The sequence below is a fragment of the Chlorocebus sabaeus genome, chromosome 23 (assembly GCF_047675955.1).
Source record: "Chlorocebus sabaeus isolate Y175 chromosome 23, mChlSab1.0.hap1, whole genome shotgun sequence".
Classification (NCBI taxonomy): Eukaryota; Metazoa; Chordata; class Mammalia; order Primates; family Cercopithecidae; genus Chlorocebus; species Chlorocebus sabaeus.
In genome coordinates this window covers 4,702,941-4,722,946 of record NC_132926.1, presented here as the reverse complement: position 1 = coordinate 4,722,946, position 20,006 = coordinate 4,702,941, and the positions used below count along the sequence as shown (strand labels likewise).

At 58.1% G+C, this 20,006-nt stretch overlaps 2 protein-coding genes and 1 long non-coding RNA gene across 5 annotated transcripts in view; 2 read left to right on the top strand and 1 right to left on the bottom strand.

Annotated features, from left to right (window-relative positions):
* GRK6 (G protein-coupled receptor kinase 6) overlaps window positions 1-6,826 on the top strand; it is a 17,176-nt gene extending 10,350 nt beyond the window's left edge. The window contains exons 14-16 of one of the 3 annotated variants that reach the window (XM_008015430.3): window positions 4,665-4,802; window positions 4,884-5,018; window positions 5,673-6,826. In XM_008015430.3, the coding sequence (XP_008013621.1) occupies window positions 4,665-4,802; window positions 4,884-5,018; window positions 5,673-5,726 (327 nt within the window). In that variant the 3' untranslated portion in view covers window positions 5,727-6,826. The other 2 variants (XM_008015433.3, XM_008015431.3) reach the window with 2 other exon arrangements.
* Window positions 6,183-12,332, bottom strand: LOC140709946 (uncharacterized). Its single transcript, XR_012090763.1, has 2 exons — window positions 11,814-12,332; window positions 6,183-8,529 (listed from the first exon to the last, which is right to left on the bottom strand). It is a non-coding gene; the product is annotated as an uncharacterized lncRNA (long non-coding RNA).
* Window positions 8,523-20,006, top strand: PRR7 (proline rich 7, synaptic). The gene is made up of 3 exons (XM_008015436.3): window positions 8,523-11,132; window positions 18,534-19,211; window positions 19,447-20,006. Exons 2-3 carry the CDS (start codon window positions 18,773-18,775, stop codon window positions 19,842-19,844), a joined length of 837 nt encoding a protein of 278 aa, XP_008013627.1. The 5' UTR covers window positions 8,523-11,132; window positions 18,534-18,772; the 3' UTR covers window positions 19,845-20,006.

Here is a 20,006-nt window from a genome sequence, read left to right as displayed (position 1 = left end):
AGTCTTCATACTGAGGTGGCTCTCCCCAGGGTGTGGCAGCAGTGGGCCCCAGCAGCTCAGCCGCCACAGTGGACAGAGAGCATCTTTCCTCCCCTCCCCTCCCCTCCCCTCCCCTCTCCTCCCCTCCCCTCCCCTCCTTTCCTCCTTCATTCTTTTTTCCTTTCTTTCTTCTTTTCTTTCCTTTTTTCTTTTTTTTCTTTTCTTTTCTTTTCTTTTTCAAGACAGGGTCTTGCTCTGTCCCCCAGGCTGGAGTGCAGTGGCGAGATCTTGGCTCACTACAACCTCTGCCTCCCAGGTTCAAGCGATTCTCCTGCCTCAGCCTCCTGAGTAGCTGGGATTACAGGCACCCACCACCATGCCCAGCTAATTGTTGTATTTTTAGTAGAGACGAGGTTTCACCATAATGGCCAGGCTGGTCTTGAAATCTTGAAATCCTGACCTCAGGTGATCTGCCCACCTCGGCATCCCAAAGCACTGGAATTACAGGCGTGAGCCACTGTGCCTGGCCTTGCCCAATAATTTCAAAAGAAATCCTCATGGGGGAAAAGAAGTACCAAGACTGATGTCCATTGCCTGTCATTGCTCATAGTCCCTCACTAGCCACACCCAGATCATACGCCCACGTGACCTTGCACCAATGGGGGAGCTCAGTTCCCCAGAGGAAAACCACAGTGCAGTCGCCAGCAGTGGGAGGGGCTGTTGGGCTGGCCGTCCTTCTGTGGGTGGTCACTTCCCCTTATAGAGTCTCACCTGTTAACTGAGCATCTCAGTGGGCCAGGCACTCAGCAGGCAAGAGTGTCCTCTAGCTGTCAGAGGCCAGGTGGCAGAAAACCAGCCTAGGCCAGACGCGGTGGCTCAAGCCTGTAATCCCAGCACTTTGGGAGGCCGAGACGGGCGGATCACGAGGTCAGGAGATCGAGACCATCCTGGCTAACACGGTGAAACCCCGTCTCTACTAAAAAAAAAAAATACGAAAAACTAGCCGGCCGAGGTGGCAGGCGCCTGTAGTCCCAGCTACTCGGGAGGCTGAGGCAGGAGAATGGCGTAAACCTGGGAGGTGGAGCTTGCAGTGAGCTGAGATCCGGCCACTGCACTCCAGCCTGGGCGACAGAGCGAGACTGCGTCTCAAAAAAAGAAAAGAAAACCAGCCTAAACTCACTTAAGCTCAACATGGAGTGTATTGGTTCATTTGGCCAGAAAGTCCCAAAGTAGGGCCAGCTTCAGGGTTTTCTGCTGTGTGCCAGGATTCTCCAGCTCTTGCCTTGCCTTCAACCTGTTGACTCTTTCCCTCCCCATGAATTAGGCTTCTCTGTGTGACAGTCACAGGGACGGTTCTGACTGGCTAAGATGAGGTCATGTGCTTTCCCCTTCCTTGTCTGTGAGGACTGGGTCCTGTAATTAACGGTTCACCAGTAACACTGGAGAGGCCCAAAGGATGGGCAGGGCAGGCCAGGCTGATAGCTGACACACGTTTATTGATTCAGCAAATAGCTGAGTGCCCATTTATGCCAGACCCTGGAGATAATGAGGGCCACTGGAGCCAGTCCTGCCCTTATATTCTAGTGGGAGACACACCCAAATAAACCAGTAAGCCAGAAGGAATTCCAGGTAATGTTAAGTGTGATAAAGAAAACTAAAGCAAGCAGCCGGGCGTGGTGGCTCACGCCTGTAATCCCAGCACTTTGGGAGGCTGAGGCAGGCTGATCACCTGAGGTTGGGAGTTCGAAGATTGGCCTGACCAACATGGAGAAACCCCGTCTCTACTAAAAATACAAAATTAGCTGGGTGTGGTGGCGCATGCCTGTAATCCCAGCTACTTGGCATACTGAGGCAGGAGAATCGCTTGAACCCGAGAGGAGGAGGTTGCGGTGAGCTGAGATCGCACCACTGTACTCCAGCCTGGGCAACAAGAGCAAAACTTAGTCTCAAAAAAAAAAAAAAAGAAAAAGGCTGGGCGCAGTGGCTCACGCCTGTAATCCCAGCACTTTGGGAGGCCGAGACAGGCGGATCACGAGGTCAAGAGATCGAGACCATCCTGGCCAATATGGTGAAACCCCGTCTCTACTAAAAATACAAAAATTAGCCGGGCGGAGTGGCGGGCGCCTGTAGTCCCAGCTATACGGGAGGCTGAGGCAGGAGAATGGCGAGAACCCGGGAGGCGGAGCTTTGCAGTGAGTGGAGATCGAGCCACCGCACTCCAGCCTGGGTGACAGAGCGAGACTCTGTCTCAAAAAAATAAATAAATAAATAGAAAAAAAAAAAGAGAAAACTAAAGCAAGCTACCAAGATGGCAGAGAATGATGGTGGGGGGAGTACTTTTAGACACGGTGGTCTCTGGGGAGGTGATGGTGGTGCAGAAATGTAAAATATGTGAAGCGGAGAGCCACGCCAAGATTTGGGGTGTGAGCATTCCAGGCAGAAGAAACAGCCAGGCATTGCAGTCCTGAGGCAGGGGCCAGCCCCGTGAGGCGCAGCGGCTGCGAGGACACCTGTGTGGCTGAGTGAGCCCGTGCAGGCAGAGGAGTGCGGGCAGGTTCTCAGCAAGACGGGACCAGTGGGGCACCCTGGGCAGGAATGTGAGGTATGGGGAGTGGGCCATAGTGGGTGTGAGTGGAAGTGGGGGCGCCAGCGAGGGGGCTACTGCCCTGAGTGACTGCCTCACATGGGCCTCACTGGAACTGCTGGCCAGGCTGGTCTCGAACTCCTGACCTCAGGTAAGCCGTTCGCCTTGGCCTCCATTCCTCTTGGTCTATACCTAGAAATAGAATTACCAGGTCATATGGTAACTATGTTTAACCTTTTGGGGAACTGCCAGACTGTTTTCCAAAGCCAAGGTGGGCCCTGTCAGAGGCACTTGAACTAGGACAACCTGACTTTCGCCAGCTCGCCCCTGAGGCTGGCACTGCCACTCGTCACTCAGTCTGTTCTGTTTCCTGTGTTCATCATTTCATTTAACCTTGAAATAACCACACTGCCTCTGGGTCTTCCATTCAAAGTTGGAGATAAAATTAGTGCCCTGGAGTTTAACTTTGTAGAAGCAGTAGATGAAAAGCAAGCTTGATGATGATTTTTTTAACAGCTTTTTTGAGTTTATATAATTTATATACCATGCAATTCACCCATTTACAATGTATAATTCGGCTGGGCGTGGTGGCTCATGCCTGTAATCCCAGCACTTTGGGAGGCCAAGGTGGACGGATCACTTGAGGTCAGGAGTTCGAGACCAGCTGGCCAACAAGGTGAAACCCGTGTCTCTATTAAAAATACAAAAATTAGCCAGGTGTGGTGGCGCATGCCGGTAATCTCACCTACTTGGGAGGCTGAGGCAGGAGAATCGCTTGAACCAAGGAGGTAGAGGTGGCGGTGAGCTGAGATCATGTCATTGCATTCCAGGCTGGGCAACAAGAGCAAAACTCCATCTTAAAAAAAAAGTGCAATTCATTGACTTTTTAGTTATGCAGTCATCACCACAATAAATTTTTGAGTGTTTTCATTACCTGCCCCACTTTGCAAAAAAAAAAAAAAAAAACCCATACCCTTAGCAGTCATTCTCCATTCTTCCCTCCAGCTGCTCCTGGCAACCACCAGCCTATTCTCTGTCTCTCTCTGTTTGCCTGTTCTGGACATGTCATAGCTATGGAATCACACAGTATGTGATCCTCTGTGCCTGGCTTTTTTCACTTAGCGTAATATCTTCAAGGTTCATCCATGTTGTAGCATAGATCAGTGCTTCATTCCTTTTTAAGGCTGAATAATATTCCATTGCATGGATGGACCACATTTTACTTACCTGTTCGTCAGTTGGTAGACATTAGGATTGTTCCCACTTTTTGGCTGTTATTGCTGCTGTGAACATTCATGTACAAGTTTTTGTGTGGACAGATGCTGCCATTTCTCTTGGTCTATACCTAGGAGTAGAATTACCAGGTCATACGGTAATGATGTTTAACTTTTTGGGGAACTGCCAGACTGTTTTCCAAAGCCGCTGCACCATTTTACATGACGATGATATTTTAATTGACATCTTATTTGAAGGATTTAGAAAACCATGTTAAGATTTTAAAGAAGGTGGCCTCCTGGAGCTGAGATGGGCTCCCAGCGTGGGTCTCGGGAGGTGGAGCGGTGGGAGACTGCCAGTCCTCTGATTGGCTGGGAGAGAAGACGGAGCAAATCCCAGGTCATCGCAGGGCAGGGATCCAAGGAGTCACCAGCTCCAGGCTCTGCGTGGCGGTGCCCAGCCGAGCGGCTAGCTGAGATTCAGCCTGTACTCCCCACCCCAACTGCATACCCACGAAGCAGTGTGGGCTCCCCGTGGGCTGGCCTTGCTGCCTGGCCTCGGGGAGCCACGGGCAGGCCTTCCATGGCAGAGACAAGATGTGGCAGGCGGAGGAGGTGCCTGGCATTGGCCTTTACACAGCCTCACAACCATTGAGCAGTGAGGAATAATGTACCCAGTTCACAGAGGGGAAAACCAGGCTTCGGAGAGAAGGGCCTGCCCCACTTAGGAAGTGTGTGGGGGCACCTGGTTTCTGACTCCAAATCAGAGAGCTGCTGGTGTCAGGGCAGCACCAGGCCAAGACCTGAGTCAGAATCAGGGCTGAGCTGCCTTCACGTGTGCGTGTCTGTGTGCATTTCCTATCTGACCACTGCCTCTCTCCCACCAGCCCCAGGCCATTTACTGCAAGGATGTTCTGGACATTGAACAGTTCTCTACAGTCAAGGGCGTGGAGCTGGAGCCTACCGACCAGGACTTCTACCAGAAGTTTGCCACCGGCAGCGTGCCCATCCCCTGGCAGAACGAGGTGGGGGCCTGGCCTGCTGGTGGGGTGGGCTCCAGGAGGCTGCCCTGGGGACAGATGTCACAGCCGCCTGCTCCTCAGCAGATGGTGGAGACCGAGTGCTTCCAGGAGCTGAATGTCTTTGGGCTGGACGGCTCAGTTCCCCCAGACCTGGACTGGAGGGGCCAGCCACCTGCACCCCCTAAAAAGGGACTGCTGCAGAGACTCTTCAGTCGCCAAGTAAGCCCCAGCATCGGCCTACCTGGGCCCCCAGCCTGGCTCCAGGGGACGGCGGGTGGGAGGCAGAGCCGGTGCCCGCATGCACTGGGAGTGGGCATCCTCCAGCCCTGTTGCGGTGCCCAGGGTCTCTGGCCTCATTCCCGCCTGTCCCCCACCCCTGGCTGGGCTCATGGCCTCTTTTCTCTTTCCAGAGGTGAGCAGTGTGGGCTCCCCGTGGGTTGGCCTTGCTGCCTGGCCTCGGGGAGCCACGGGCAGCCCTTCCATGGCAGAGGCAAGATGTGGGAGAAAGAAGTCTGGTGCCCACCCCACTCCCCCTGCCCACTGCTTCGATTCCCTGCACCCTGGCCCCTTCGAGCTGCCAGCTTTGCTTAGCTTGTCTCCCCGTGCCCTGTCTCTGCCAGCCCAGGGGAGAGGGCTGGGATCTACCCAGCCCCCTTACTTCAGTCTGTTGCTAGCAGCCTCTGCAATGACGCCCACCCACGTGTGGCCTGAGCTGCTGCTCCAGGTTCCTCGTGGAGAGGCCCCTCCCCAGAGTGTGCCCCCCAGGCAGCTCCTGGCCTACCCTGGCAGGGTCGGCCCCATGTGACGTCCCTGGTGGTTAATAGCACCTGCTCTGCCTCTCTCCCTCCCTCCGTGTCTTCCCCGTCCCTCCAGGATTGCTGTGGAAACTGCAGCGACAGCGAGGAAGAGCTCCCCACCCGCCTCTAGCCCCCAGTCCGAGGCCCCCACCGGCAGTTGGCGGTAGCAGCTACTCCGAGCGCCGTTTACAGTTTTGCACAGTGGTCTTCCCCATTGTCCACTAAAGTCGTGGCCTGGGGAACACAGATGGAGCTGTCCCCAGTGTCCTCCGCCCCTCAGCCCCTGGCCTGGCTGAGTTTGGCAGGGCCTGGGCCGTCCCTGGGACAAAGGTGCGTCCCTTCAGCTCTTCTCTGTGGAGCTCGGGGCTTTCTGTATTTATGTATTTGTACGAATGTATATAGCGACCAGAGCATTCTTAATTCCCGCCGCAGACCTGGCGCCTGCCTTGGCTCCTGGGGGCAGCCAGCCCTGGCTGGGAGAGTGGGAGCTGGCAGAGGAGCCACTGCCAAACTCAAGGCTCCTCCGGCCCAGCTTGGACGGCTGAGGGTGCTCACACCCCTGAGCCTTCAGCACTGTGCTGGCCACCTCCGGCCTCTGAGTAAGACTCGTGCCTGCCCCCGCTGCCCTGGGCTCAGGCTGCTACTCTCTGGGGCCCAAAGCTGTCCCTTCTCAGTGCTTGTCAGAGATGGATCTGGGGCCTCTGTATCCCCTAGGCCTGTGCCAAAGTGTCCAGAGATTGGGCCGGCTGTGAGACCTGTCAGCCCACTGCCCCGGCCGGCCCAGATAGGTTTGCCTCTGCCTTCCGGCTCCCAGGGCCTGGTCCCTGATGCTGGGCCCTGTCCTGGAGACACCTCTTTCAGAAATGCCCGAGCCCAGCCCCTAGGAGGGGGTGGGGCATCCCTGGTCAACCCTCAAACATTCCAGACTCCCCTCATAACAATAGACACGTGCCCAGCAATAATCCGCCCCTTCCTGTGTGCACCTGTGGGGTGTGTGCGCGCGCGTGTGTACCTGTGTGGGTGAAGGGGATAGGGCAAGGCTGTGCCTGTGCCCCAGGTCCCAGTCCTGGCCCTTCCCAGACTGTGATGGCCATCCTGGTCTCAGTGTTAGGGTAGCATGGGATTACAGGGCCTTGTTTTTTCCATATTTAAAGCCAATTTTTATTACTCATTTTGTCCAGTGTAAGCTGCCACGTGTCTCTGTGTGAATACAGTGCAAGCACAAACCTGGCTAGCCGCCCCTGCCTGCCTTTCTTGCTGCCGGTGCTCCAGGGGTCTTCCTGCTCCCCTGGCCCAGCTGGAAGCGGGAAGGGATTGGAGGTGGGCCTGGAGGGAGGCAGGGTGTGCCCTTCCGAGGCCCAGGAGCCCCCAGGGCTGACTCTGAGCTAGCCTCTCCAGACAGCCAGGCTTTGGTAGCCTTTGGACTCACCCAGTGTGTTTCCCAACTTCCTAAAGGGGATGGGCCTAAGGAAAGAAGCCTTGGGTACCCACTGGGGTGTAGGTCTGTTTCTGACTGCTGGTAAGGCCTGCCCCTTTGGTGTCCTCCCCTCCAAGCCTAAGGTAGCCTGGCTGCCTAATGTGGACTTAGAGTAGGGTGGGAGCTGTGTGAAGAACGTCTGCCCCAGGCCTGCCTTACCTGGACGCCAGCCATGTACCAGCCCCTGGGCTGATGCACGTGCGTCATACCCACCCCTCTGTTTTGCCTTTGACACATGATGGGCAAAAACCTAGATAGTGGGTGATGCTGGCAGATAGGCTGTGGCTGGCGTGGGAGGGCTCTCTGAAGATGGTGGTTGAGCCGGCCTCGAAGTAGACATTCACCTGGGAGGAAGGGGGACTGGGAGGCACTCAAGGGCAGCTTCCTACATGGGCTCTGGGGCCGATAGCTTATTGCCTACCAGTCTGTCTCAGATCTTGCAACGCCAATGCTGCTCTATAGACTCCCAGCGTCCCCAGCTCCCTAGGAATGCCCCGTAACCCCCATGGAGCTTGTTCCTGGCCTCTGGACTGGGCACCCAGTGCTGCAGGAGCCACGCGAGCTTCGTAGCTGACAGTTCCAGGTTCAAGCCCCAGCCTGGCCACTTTTCAAGTTGGCTCTGCACAGGCCCTTCCCTTGTTTGGAAAGATAGGTGTGAGACCCATCACCTTGCCGGGCAGCTGTGGGAATCCACCCAAGCAGCCAGCTAGCCCCTGGAGTTCCCAGAGCCACCGCAGGACTCTCACCTGCTGTGGAGTGGTGCTGAGTACCAAACTAACCACCTGGCTTAAGCACAGCCAGAAGGTACCAAGCCAGCAGCCTGGCAGAAGGGGCGTTTTGTGGCCCCACTTGCGACGTGTGGAGTGCCTGCTGCTTCCCATCAACCTAAGGGAAATAAGGGGAGGGGGGATCTGCTCAAGGTCTTCCAACGGGTTAAGTGGCCATTGCAGGGTTGGGAGGAAGCCAGGTAATGACAGGAACGCCGGATCCTACTCATGTGTCCTGAGAAAGGAGCCTGGAGTGGGTTTGCCCCTCTGCCCCAGGCTGTTTTGAGGTGGGAGTGGGGGATTTTTAGGTAGGTGTTAGCATGTTAGACCAAAGCCCAGCCCTGGGCAGGTATGTAAGAGTGAGCGGGTGCCAGGTGGACATGCAGGACCCTGAGGCACTCTGCCTGCACCTGGATCAGGACGCCCTGGCCAGTCTCCCCCTTGGGCTAGGGAGGCATCCAGGGAACTTCCTGGCTAGGGTTAAACTCACCTTAAGGCTTTTAGCATGGCAGGTCCTTGGCAGAGAGAATTCCCAGAATTCGTTTCCCAAGAAGCTTCCCTGAGCTATCCTCCATGCCCAGCTCTATGGTGGGAACTGGGACCCAGATGGAGACGAGGCCCCTGGCAGCTTGGAGCTTGGTCTGGTGGGGAGGCAGACGAGGGAACAGCGGGACCCAGTGTGATCCGCCCTGTGGAAGAGAGGACTCTAGCGCTGACAGGGTTGGGGGTGGGGCAGCACCAAACAAGGAGGCCCCTTGACCCGGAAGGTGTTAGAGTCGGTGCCTTCCAGGACACAGGATCAGATGCACCCAAGTACAGGAGCCAGATGGATGGTCTAGGGCTTCAGTGGTTTAGGGTGGCTGAGCATGGGAGGCCAGGGGTGGAAGCAAGGAATGACTGGAGCTGAGGTCAGTGAGAGACAGCCAGCTTTGAAAGCTGGATTAAGGGCCGGGTGCGGTGGCTCACGCCTATGATCCCAGCACTTTGGGAGGCTGAGGTGGGCAGATGACAAGGTCAGGAGATCAAGACCATCCTGGCTAACACGGTGAAACCCCGTCTCTACTAAAAAATACAAAAAATTAGCCAGGCGTGGTGGTGGGTGCCGTAGTCTCAGCTACTCGCGAGGATGAGACAGGAGAATGGCTTGAACCCGGGAGGCGGAGCTTGCAGTGAGCTGCTATTGCGCCACTGCACTCCAGCCTGGTCAATAGAGTGAGACTCCGTGTCAAAAAAAAAAAAAAAATATCTGGATTAATTATCATAGGGTTAAGGCCCAGATAGATGGGGCCTCATCTGGAAGGTGGGGGATTCCCTGAAGGGTTTTGGCTGGTTGTGTTGGGTTGTTTGCTCCATCATCTACAAAAGCACCTCTAGTCTGTGTCCATGTGGTTTAGATGGGGCTGGGCTTGCACTCCCTCCATACACATACTACACACGCTACCTAGAGTGAGAGAGCCAGGTGGGAATGTTACAAGTGACAGAATGGTCCTCCCACTAACTTAGAAGGTGTCCAAAGGATATGGAGGAGCTTCGGGGTCTTAGTTGTGGACCCCATTCTCATCAGGGCACACCCACCAGAACTAAGATGCTAGAGCCATTTGGTTTTGCCTCTTTGAGCCCAGTTGCAAACTCAAGGAGTCTGAGTGGCCAGGCTGGATACCTGCCTGCTGTGCACTGAGGGAGGAGGGCACTTGGGTTCACAGGCTCACCAGGATGGCACCCATGGGGCAGTGATTCCCCCGTTGAAATCAGGGTGCCTGTGTCCAAAGAAAAGGGAATGGGTACTGGGAGGCCACTCCCTTTGCATAAGGAATTCGTATCCTCTCCCTTAACACATAGGCACTTAGACTGGTTCACTGGTAGAGACTCAGCCCAAATGAGTCCAAAAACAATCATTCGTGGAGTTGCTTGTATTTTGTTCAAATGATGGGGGAGGAATTGGGGTTCCCTTTCTTCCAGGGATAGATGGCAGGATATGAGCCTAGGGCTGTTGGGGTTGTCCTTGCTACCCTTTGGGGAGATCTTGCCTGAGAGTGATGCAAACATAGAAGCACATACGTGCCTGACACCACTGCGGGAACACTTGGAAGCAACTGTGACCAAAGCTAGAATCTACCGTGGGCCTTTTTTTTTTTTTCTTTTTTTTTAGACAGGGTCTCACTAACCCTAACCCTAACCCTAACCCTTAGGCTGGAGTGCAGTGGCGTGATCTCACTCACTGCAACTTCTGCCTCCTGGGTTCAAGCGATTCTCCACAGGCGTGCGCCACCAAGCCCTTTTTTTTTTTTTTTTTTTTTCTTGTATTTTTTGGTAGAGACGGGGTAGAGCTCAAACCTATTTGTTTGGGGGTTCTGTCACTTGCGACCCCAAATATTCCAGCTAATATGGTGGTGAAGGAGTTTTGGGAAAATCACCCTAAGTGCAGTAGAGAAGTTGGACGAGAGACAGCCCAGTTAAGAGGCCGATGGACAGCCAACTTCAGAGTGGCCTCTGCAAGCTTGGACCTCGGGGTAGGCAGTGGGGCACTCTCTAGGGGTCATCTGCTCCCTGGTGGGGTGGGGGGAGGCATGTCCACGGAGGTCAGGGCTATGGATTCGGCACTAGGTCCTCCTCCCCGTGCTGCTTGCTAGTAGGCATGTGGTGGTGCACACCTGCTGGGCACCTAGCAGGAGGGGTCATGAGTTGGTAAGGAGCCACATTAGGGTGCCTTCCTGCTCAGGGCCCCTGCCCACTGCGTGTGCGCAGCGCCTGTCAGGATGTGACAGGGACCTGGACATATGTGTGCTCTCCGAGCTGAGCTGTGTACGCGTCGGGGTTCTCGACCTCAGCTTCCTGGCTGTGCATCCAGCGTACACGACCGGTGTGGCCTGGGCTCCAGCCTGGCGTGTGGACCGCGTCGGCCGGCGCGTGCCTCCCCTGTGAGGGTGCCCTGGCGGGTGTGAGCCCGGCGGGCTGGAGAGCCAGGTCTCGGCGCCGCAGGTGGGTGTCCGTCCTCCCCCTCCTTCCCTCCGGGGGCAGCCTCCTCGCGGCGTGTGGCTGGGGGTGGGGGGCCCTCTGCCGGCTGGCGCGCGCGCGCACGCCGGGCTCAGCACCCGCCGTGTACGCGCCCGTGCGCGCGCCCCGCGACTCCAGCCCTGCGCTCGGAGCCGCTTTCGCTGCCACTGTCTGCTCCCCCGGGCCGCCGCCGCCGCCGCCGCCGCCGCTTCCCCCCGCAGGCCCGGGGCTCTGTCCGCTGGGCCCGCGCTGCTCGCCCCGAGCCAGGAGAACGAGCTCGAGGAGGATGCCTGGGCCCGTGAGTACCGCGGCGGCTGCGGGCCGGGCGGGCACGGAGCGCGGGCGGAAGATGGTCCCAGGACTGAGCCCTTCCCCGCGGGCGGCTCTGCGCCCTGGCCCCACGTCGCCGCCCCGGACCCCTGCCCGGGCCGCCCCTCCCCCAGTCCACACAAGAGGGAGGGAGAGCGCCAGTGAGCGAGGGAGCCGGAACGGGGCGCGAGCCGCCACCAGTTCGCTTGGAAACGGTTGCCACAGCAACGGGGTTGCGCTCCCCGGCAACACGACTGCGGGGTGGCGACGCCCCCTCCCCCACCCTCACCCTCCCCCCACGCGGGCCCACAGCTCGGGGGCGCAGGGGGAGAGGGGTGCGCAGCGGGGACATGTCGTCCCTCTGGCCCGGCTGGGTGTGCCTGCCTCCACAGCCCATCGAGGGTGGGGGTGGGGGCGAACGGCTGTGGGCACGAGCTGGCTCCCACGTGGCTGCAGTCGTCGCAGCAGGGCTCCTGGGGTGGCTGCAAACGTGGGGGCGGCCCAGCCCCTGGGCTTGTCACGGGAGGAGGAGGCATGGAGGCTGGGGCTGGGGTCTTTGCCCATAGACCCCCCAACCATCCACCGCCGCCACCACCCCCCAGGGCCTAATCGCGCGGGCCCTGGACATGGCCTGAGCCGAGCTGGGTTCCCCAGGGGCGACGTTTCTTACCAGGGTAGAGGAGCGAAGCTTGCATCCCTCCTCCTCCTCACGGCCGGGGCACGTGTCAAACCGGGCATGGGCCCGCGGTGAGTCTCTGCTCCGTGTTCCTAGCCACCATTCTCCAGGGAGGGGTGGAAGCAGAGTGGGCAAGAGCAGAGGAAAGGACATTGCTGACCCAGGGAAGCTGAAGGTTCCAGCCCATTGTCTGGATCACAAGTGCCCCTTTCTTGTCTGAGCACAATGCCCCAACTGTACTGAGTGGCATGCAGGTTGGCCGGCAGGGAGGCCCGCGCCACATGGAGGTGCCTGGTCCTCCAGGGGAGCTCCTCTGGGAGGAGAGTGGCCTCTGACTCAGAGGAAATGACCTCTGGCTCCCCTCCCAACCTCCCCTCAGCGGGCATCATGCTGGAGAGAGAAATGGCCCTCCTGCCAGCTCTCCCAGGCCTGACTCAGCAGATGCCAGCCCCGACCACGGGCTTCAGATCCAGGATCCCAGTGACCACAACAGCCCTTGCGTTTCCCATCCGGGGAGGCCTCCTAGAGGTGACTGACATCTGGGGCATTTGAGGCCTTGGTATAAGATGCCCTTAGATGGGTGGTGCCCTGGAGGTCAGGCCTGAGTCTCCTGCAGGCAGGGGCGCCTGGGGAATGACTCACAGGTAGCTTTCATTCCCTTCCTGCTCTGTGAGAGCTGTGTTGAGTGCTCTGCATCCATTATTTCCTAATTTTTTTACAACAGTTGCTCAAGGTAAGTTTATTATCCCCATTTTAGAGATGAAGACTCTAAAGGGAGGCTCAGGGAGGTGAGTGACTTGCCCAAGGTCATACTAGCAGTAAGTGGCAGAGCTGAGTCCACAGTGCAGGCTTCTCTGTGGGCAGAGCTCCTCTCTGCCTGCCATCTAACTTCTCTTGTAACCCTGGCAGAAGAGAACAGTAGAGCCTTCTAGAGGAGCATTCTTAACCTTCCTTCACTTTCCTCCAGTGAGGACATTCCCCATCTTTCAGGTCTTGGTACATTTTTCCTTCTTCCAGCAAAATCAGCCAAATTCTTGCTCCCCCAGATGCATTATAGGATGGGGCTAGCTTTCTCCCTCCCTTCTTCACTTCCTCCCTGCCTCCATTTTCTCCCTCTGGGTGAGACCAAGAAGCAAAGGGCTGCTTCAGTCCCCTGGGAAAACTCCAAGCCCTGACCCTAGGCTCGTGGGCTCCGGGGCCTGCTCAGCTTGCAGTCTTGGCTGTGGGAGAGAAAATTTAGCAAAGATGGGCCCGTGCAGTGTTGCTGCCTGTGGGTGCTCAGTCTAGCTCCAGGCATTGGAAACCCAAATGCTTCCAAGGATCGGGGGGAAATGGAATGAGTGAGGCGGGCCAGGGAGCCGCTCAGCTCCAATCTTTGTCACTGTGTGAAATGTGGTCTTGGTATGACCTGACTGTCCAATTTTCAAGATGAACCAGAAATCTAGACCTTTATATAAAATCTCCTGGATTTTTAAATGTTGGCAATTAATCAGAATGTTTTTAAAAATGGATTGTGAGCATGGATTGTTTTTAAAACATGTCTGTGAACTGTGTCCAACCTAAGGGTCCTGTGTCTGAGACCTCTGGCCTGTGGGAAAGGGACAGCAGTTTTTGCTGGGCCACCTGCAGGGGCTGCTTTCTGTATTTGAGCCTCTTGAGGCTGCAGGGTGATCCCACATCAGAGGGAGTTCTGTTCTCCCCTCGGCACCCTTGTCCTACTGCTGAAGAAACTCCAGCTCAGGTATGGGAGTAGCCAGGATGGGATCACATGGCTCAGTGAGGGGCGGAAGCCAAATATGAGCTCAGGGCTACCCCTCGGCACCTTGCATGTTACCCAGTCTGCCTCCCATCAGGGTATCACCATCATGCCCATGTGGCCTCCTCCCCTGGAGGGTCAGATCATTATTTCTATGCTAGCTGCGGGGATGAAGGCACAGAGAGCCGCAGGCTGAGGTTTCAGTGGAGGAACCTGGTCTCTGAAAACCCTGCCCTGAAGAGGGCTGGAGCTGAGTGCAGTAGACTCTGGCCTGAGTGAGGGCTCTCCACCTACAGGCCCACCGGGGCCTCAGTCTCTGTGGTCCTATTTGTAGTTTCCCAAGCCATGGGTTCCTGGCTTGGTGTCAGGGTTAGGTCATCTACCTGCAAGCAAGGGTGCCACTCAGTACCCTGGCCTAGGTGGAGGGCCGTTTTGGCCAGCTCCAAGCCTGGCTGACTGTGGGAGTGGAGACAAGTCCTGTCAAGTCCTCTCTGGCCTCAGTTCCTCTGTGTTGGTGTGGGAGGGGTGTAAGGGTGTTACCAGTGGCTCCCTGAAATGCCCTTCCTGCCGGGACCAGGGACTTTGTCATCACCTGGCTATGGAGACCTGAGCTGGACCCACTCCTTGAGCCTACATCCTTGTCTGTAGAGAGAACGGTAGCCACCTCCTGGGTTTTCCTTAGATAACTAGCATAGAGACCAGTAGTGGACCTGGCATGTGCAAGGCACACAGGACAGGCTGTCAGTCTGTCCTGCCCCCTAGCCCTCACCCTCTGCTCTGCGTTCCTGTCCCTTCCCTTGAAGACCAGCAGCTCTAGCCTCAAATCCAGGTGTGACCCAGCGCCCCTGCTGCCCGGGATTTCCCATCCCTGTCCCCCAGAACCCTGGTGTGTGGCTCCGTACAGCCTTTTCCTTTGATTCATGTAGACGCATGGGTTCTCCACTTGCTTATAAACCACCCTGCCAAGCGAGGGCTGGGTGATGGCTTTTCTCTCTGTGACATTTTGGTGAATGGCTGACATTTCCCAGGAATGAATTGGACACAGACCCAGCCCTTAAGGTACTCCCGGTCCCACAGCTAAAAGACCAAACATGTAACGAGCCCTCCAGCCTCTCCTTCCATAGGTGGTTCTTGAGCTGCTTACTGGGTGCCAGCTGGTAAGACCAATGGTGCTGGACCCTGGCCACCCAGGAACATCCTGATATCATTGGGCTTCCCATCCCTGAGGGGTGAGGTGGCTCAGGTGAGCCCAAGAGGCCTTGGCAGGAGCTCATCCAGGAGGCCAGCACCTAGGTCAGTGGTTCTCAGAGTGTGTTCCCCGGCTCTGCAGTACCAGCATCTGCTGGGAATTTGTGAAAAATGCAAACTCGGGCCCCATCCTAGACCTACTGAATCCAGCACTGGGAATGGAGCCCAGCACTGTTTTAACAGCCTCCACGTGGTTCTGATGCTTGCTTAAGTTTGAGAGGCCCGGATCTAAGCCATGTTAAATGTTAAATGCTAGATTGGCTCCTGAGGCAGCGTGGTGTTATGAAGAGTGACTAGGCTGGGCAGGGGCACAGCACAGTGGCAAGCATGGTGATGGGGGCCAGGGGAGAGACGATGTTGGCCTGGCCAAGGCAGTGGCAGGAGGACCAAAGGAAGTGGACAGATGCCACCCTGCAGAGGATGCGGCGGATGGAAGGAATGGTAGGCTCTTGCTGAGATAAAGGACCCAGTAGCAGATCTTTGGTGCTTTGGCGTGTAAGGCTGAAGTGGAGGGTTCTTTGTGCAGAGGGCGGTGTGGGAGGTGCCCACAGCAATGCAGCCAGGCCCTGGTTCTGTGTGCCCTTGGGTGTCATTTAATCTCCTTGAGCCAAGTGTTCCCATCTGCCAAATGACAAGAATGCTAGCCTGCTTCGAAGAGGGTGGTGCCCAGCTCTCAGGCAGGGAGCACCCTGGGGACACACACATCTCTGCATCCTCAGCTCAGAAGCCACCATCAGAGCTAATGTTTGTTGGCACCTCCACACCATTGGCATGGATTAGCTTCATCTTCACCGATGAGGAAACTGAAGCAACTTGGAGGTTAAGAAACTCACCAAGGGTCTTGCTTTCATCCCCCTGCCGTGCTCCCAGTGAGTGTGTGGCCCAAGAAAACATGCAGAGCGATATGGTTCAAAAACACTACAGATAAATCAAGATGGAACCCTAAAACATGTTCAAATAACCTTCAAGAAAGTAGGAAAAGAGAAACAGGAAACAAACAGAACATGAGTAATAAAATGATAAAATGGCAGAGCAGTCTGTCTGCAGGGCATCGTTCCTAGCACCTGAATGTGTTGGGTGGGTAGGAGGAGGCAGGTATGTGCTACTACCAGTCTGGAGCAGTGTGGACAGTGGAGGGAGTGACTTGGAGAAGCAGGCTGCAGGCAGGGTCTGAGTCTGAAAGGCTCCCAGACAAGGGCAAGAGCTCACATAGGAAAGGAGCAGTAAGGGGGCATGCTTTTTTCAGGAGGCTTTGCAAAGTCTGGCCTGGTCAGGTAGAGCATTTTGAAAGGTCTGAATGAACCTCTGATGTTTATGTATTGAGCACCTATGGTCGGTTAGTGAGAGTCTACTGAGCACCTGGGAGGGAGGCGTCAGACAGCATTCCAGTCCCGTGGGCCTGCTGTGACACTGCCAAGGGGATAGTGTTCAGCGTCAAATCCCCACCCACTCTACCTGGGGGCAGAGCCAGGCTGGGGCCATGGGGCTAGCGATGTGACCTTAAGCAAGTGCCTTCCTCTTGCTCTTTGGCCCAAAGTTGCCTAGTCTATAAAATGCAGCTATGATGGCACCCAGCAGGTCCTGGGCATGGCCTGCCCTGTCTGGCCTAATGCCCTACCTGCTGAGCTGGGTGCCCTCAGGGCCCAGACCCTGTCTTTTGTCTCTTGCTAACCTGGAGCTGCCATTACATCTCCCCTTCATCCTGTAGCTCTGTCTCATGGTGCTATTCCACAGCAGCGTCGGGCTGGTGATCAGGCATGCCAGGGCCCTGGTGGGAAGGGGTGGGAATGCACATTTTGGCTGCTAGCTGGCCTGTCTGCCCAGTGCCCCCATGGCTGCCACTTACATCTGGCTTATCACATAGGGAGTGTTTTGACAGAGTTTGGATTCAGACTCAGGCTAAATCCTAGCTCCTCCCCTTCTGAGCTGTGTGACCTGGGGCAAGTCATTTCCCTCTCTGAGCCTATCTCCCTGTCTATCAAATGGGCACAACCAGCATGGACAAGGTGGTGTTGAGAGGATTCTGTGTGGTCCTTGAAAGATATTTGTAATTCAGCTAAACCCCATCACCTCCAGCCCCAGGGTTACCTTTTCTGACCCAGAGCTGTTCCTGCCTGGCAGGCCAGGGGGACCTCTAGTTAGTGCCAGTTTCCTCAGAGCATTCCTGATGGCTCAGGAAAAGAATAACAGATGTAATTAACTCCCAGTGACTGGCAGCATCGTGTTTTTATCTGGGCTGCGTCACCATGGCAGCCTCATGGCAGGGTTGTCGAGGGGGCGGGCAGAGCTATGGTTCCTGCCATTGTCTGTTCTGGAACGCAGGCCCAGGAGAAGGGGACCAGCACGGGCACCAAGTGGCACGTGGCTGAAGGCAGCCATGGAGTCAGGGGCCATCTGGGGAGAAGTGTGGGGTGGCCCATGGCCTGGCTTCCCCCCAGCTTGGGGCTCAGGCTCCCTGTGGCTCTCAAAGCAGAGTGTGTGTGTGCCTTGGGCGTGCTGAGGGTAGGAGGGTCTGTGGGGCTCCTGGAAGAGGCCCACAAAGTAGCCCAGGCAGCACTACCCCCCACCCCACCCAGGCTAGGGTTTTGTGGCCAGGCCTGGGTTCAAATTATGGTTCCACCACCTGCCATCTACACAGCCAGTTTTCCCCAACTCCTCATCTGTAAAATAGGAATCATTCCAGTTACCCGAAGGCTTTCGTTCAAACCTGTGTGTATAAGGCATTCAGGAAAGGCTCAGTTCTGTTCTGTGGGGGCGGTGAGCAGTCACCTGCCACCTTTCACTCAGAGTCAGGGCTCCCTCCTACCTCCCTCTTAGGGTGCAAGGTTCCCCCTCTCACCCGCATTTGTGGAGGGGAGGAAGCGGAACTAGAGATGCCCGTCTGGCGTGAGTGCAGGACCAGGTGGGTATGACAGACTAGCTTCCGACCCTCATCTACTTTTCCTCCCCTCCGCGAGAGGGAAAGGGAGACGGCGGCCTGGAGACAGAGGCAGAGCCAAGTGGGGCTGTGCAAGGGTAGGAGGCGGGGAAGCGGAGCTGGAGCAGGCAGGGCGCCTGGAGGAAAGGAAGAGAGAGACTGGCCCACGCTCGGCGCAGGGCGCTAGGCGCAAAGGCAGGGCCGGTGGCACGCAGTACTGGCACGCATTACCAGTCGGAGCCACCCGCCTGAGCCCTACAATGGGAGCGGCGGAGACCCGGAGGGCGCGGTACAGGGTCAGTTGTTCCGGGCTTTGGGCAGCCAGGGGCTACCAGGGTCTGTACAGGGCGCCGGGTGGCTGTCTGTGGGGCTCCAGGAGATATACCACCCTTTCCCCGCCGCACAGCAACCGCGTCGAGACGCCTCTTCAGGGACCTGGTGCGCACAGGCTCCTGAAACCTTTTCGCAGCTGGGGTACCTTTGGCCCAGGGACTGTGGATGGCGAATCTCTCGTCCGAGCTGGAGTCCGGCCTTCGCGCGCCCCCTGCTGGCCCGCCTCGGCTCCCCTCGTCGTCCGGGCTCCGCGGCGGCGGCCGGGGCTCAGATCGGGGAAACCCTACCGGGGAAACCTCGAGGCGTGACGTCACCCTCCTCGGTGACGTCACCGCCCCCCCGGGGAGAGCGGGGTTCCCACGGAGAAGGCTTTCCCCGGACTGCGCAGGGCGCGGGCGGGGGCCGGGAAGTCGTTGGGGGCCGCGGCGCGCCTTCACTGCGCCCCGTGTCTGCCCCACAGGTCCCGCGCGGCCCCGGGTGAGGCACGCCCGCGCGCCCGCCGGCGCCATGGGAAGGAGCGGGCGCCGCTGCTGTCCCCCGCCGGCGCGCGCACGACTTGAGACCTGCCACGGGCAGCCCCCGGCCGCGGGTCCCCGAGTGACGCTGGCGGCACCTGAGAGTGTGGCGCGGGCCCGGGGCCACGCAGAGGAGCCCAGTGTCCAGTGAAGCGGCTGAGGACCCGCCGCCCGTGCCGCCGCCATGGTGATGTCCCAGGGCACCTACACGTTCCTCACGTGCTTCGCCGGCTTTTGGCTCATCTGGGGTCTCATCGTCCTGCTCTGCTGCTTCTGCAGCTTCCTGCGCCGCCGCCTCAAACGGCGCCAGGAGGAGCGACTGCGCGAGCAGAACCTGCGCGCCCTAGAGCTGGAGCCCCTCGAACTCGAGGGCAGTCTGGCCGGGAGCCCCCCGGGCCTGGCGCCGCCGCAGCCACCGCCGCACCGCAGTCGCCTGGAGGCGCCGGCGCACGCGCACTCGCATCCGCACGTGCACGTGCACCCGCTGCTGCACCACGGGCCCGCGCAGCCGCACGCGCACCCGCATCCGCATCCACACCCACACCCGCACCACCACGCGCTCCCGCACCCGCCGCCTCCGCACCTGTCGGTGCCGCCACGGCCCTGGAGCTACCCGCGCCAAGGTGAGTACCGACCTCCGCCAGGGGGCGATCCGGGCCACCGGGAGTGGGCGGGCGTTGGAGTGCTCGCTGCTTACCCGCGGGGTTTCCACCCGCAGCCTCCGGGAGAACACGGGCAGCGGCGGGCTCGGGCTGGGGCTGGGGCTGGAGCTGGGGCGCGGGCGGCCCCTGGCTGGGGCCTCTGCGAGAGGCTGGGAACCGGCGGCCTCACCCCCTCCGACCGCCTCCCACTCCGCAGCGGAATCGGACATGTCCAAGCCACCGTGTTACGAAGAGGCGGTGCTGATGGCCGAGCCGCCGCCGCCCTACAGCGAGGTGCTCACGGACACGCGCGGCCTCTACCGCAAGATCGTCACGCCTTTCCTGAGCCGCCGCGACAGCGCGGAAAAACAGGAGCAGCCGCCTCCCAGCTACAAGCCGCTCTTCCTGGACCGGGGCTACAACTCCGCGCTGCACCTGCCCAGCGCCCCTCGGCCCGCGCCGCCCTGCCCAGCCCTCTGCCTGCAGGCCGACCGTGGCCGCCGGGTCTTCCCCAGCTGGACCGACTCAGAGCTCAGCAGCCGCGAGCCACTGGAGCACGGAGCTTGGCGTCTGCCGGTCTCCATCCCCTTGTTCGGGAGGACTACAGCCGTATAGAGGGGCGCCCGGCGCCCCGGGCCCCACCGGCGGACTCCTGGCCTGACTGCGGGGCTTTTTAAATGCTTCCCTGGACTGCGGGGAGGGGCGGGGGGAGGGAGGGATTTCTTATCCCGTTTGTTACATTTTGAGGATAATAAAGGTGTGTGATCTGGTTTGGTA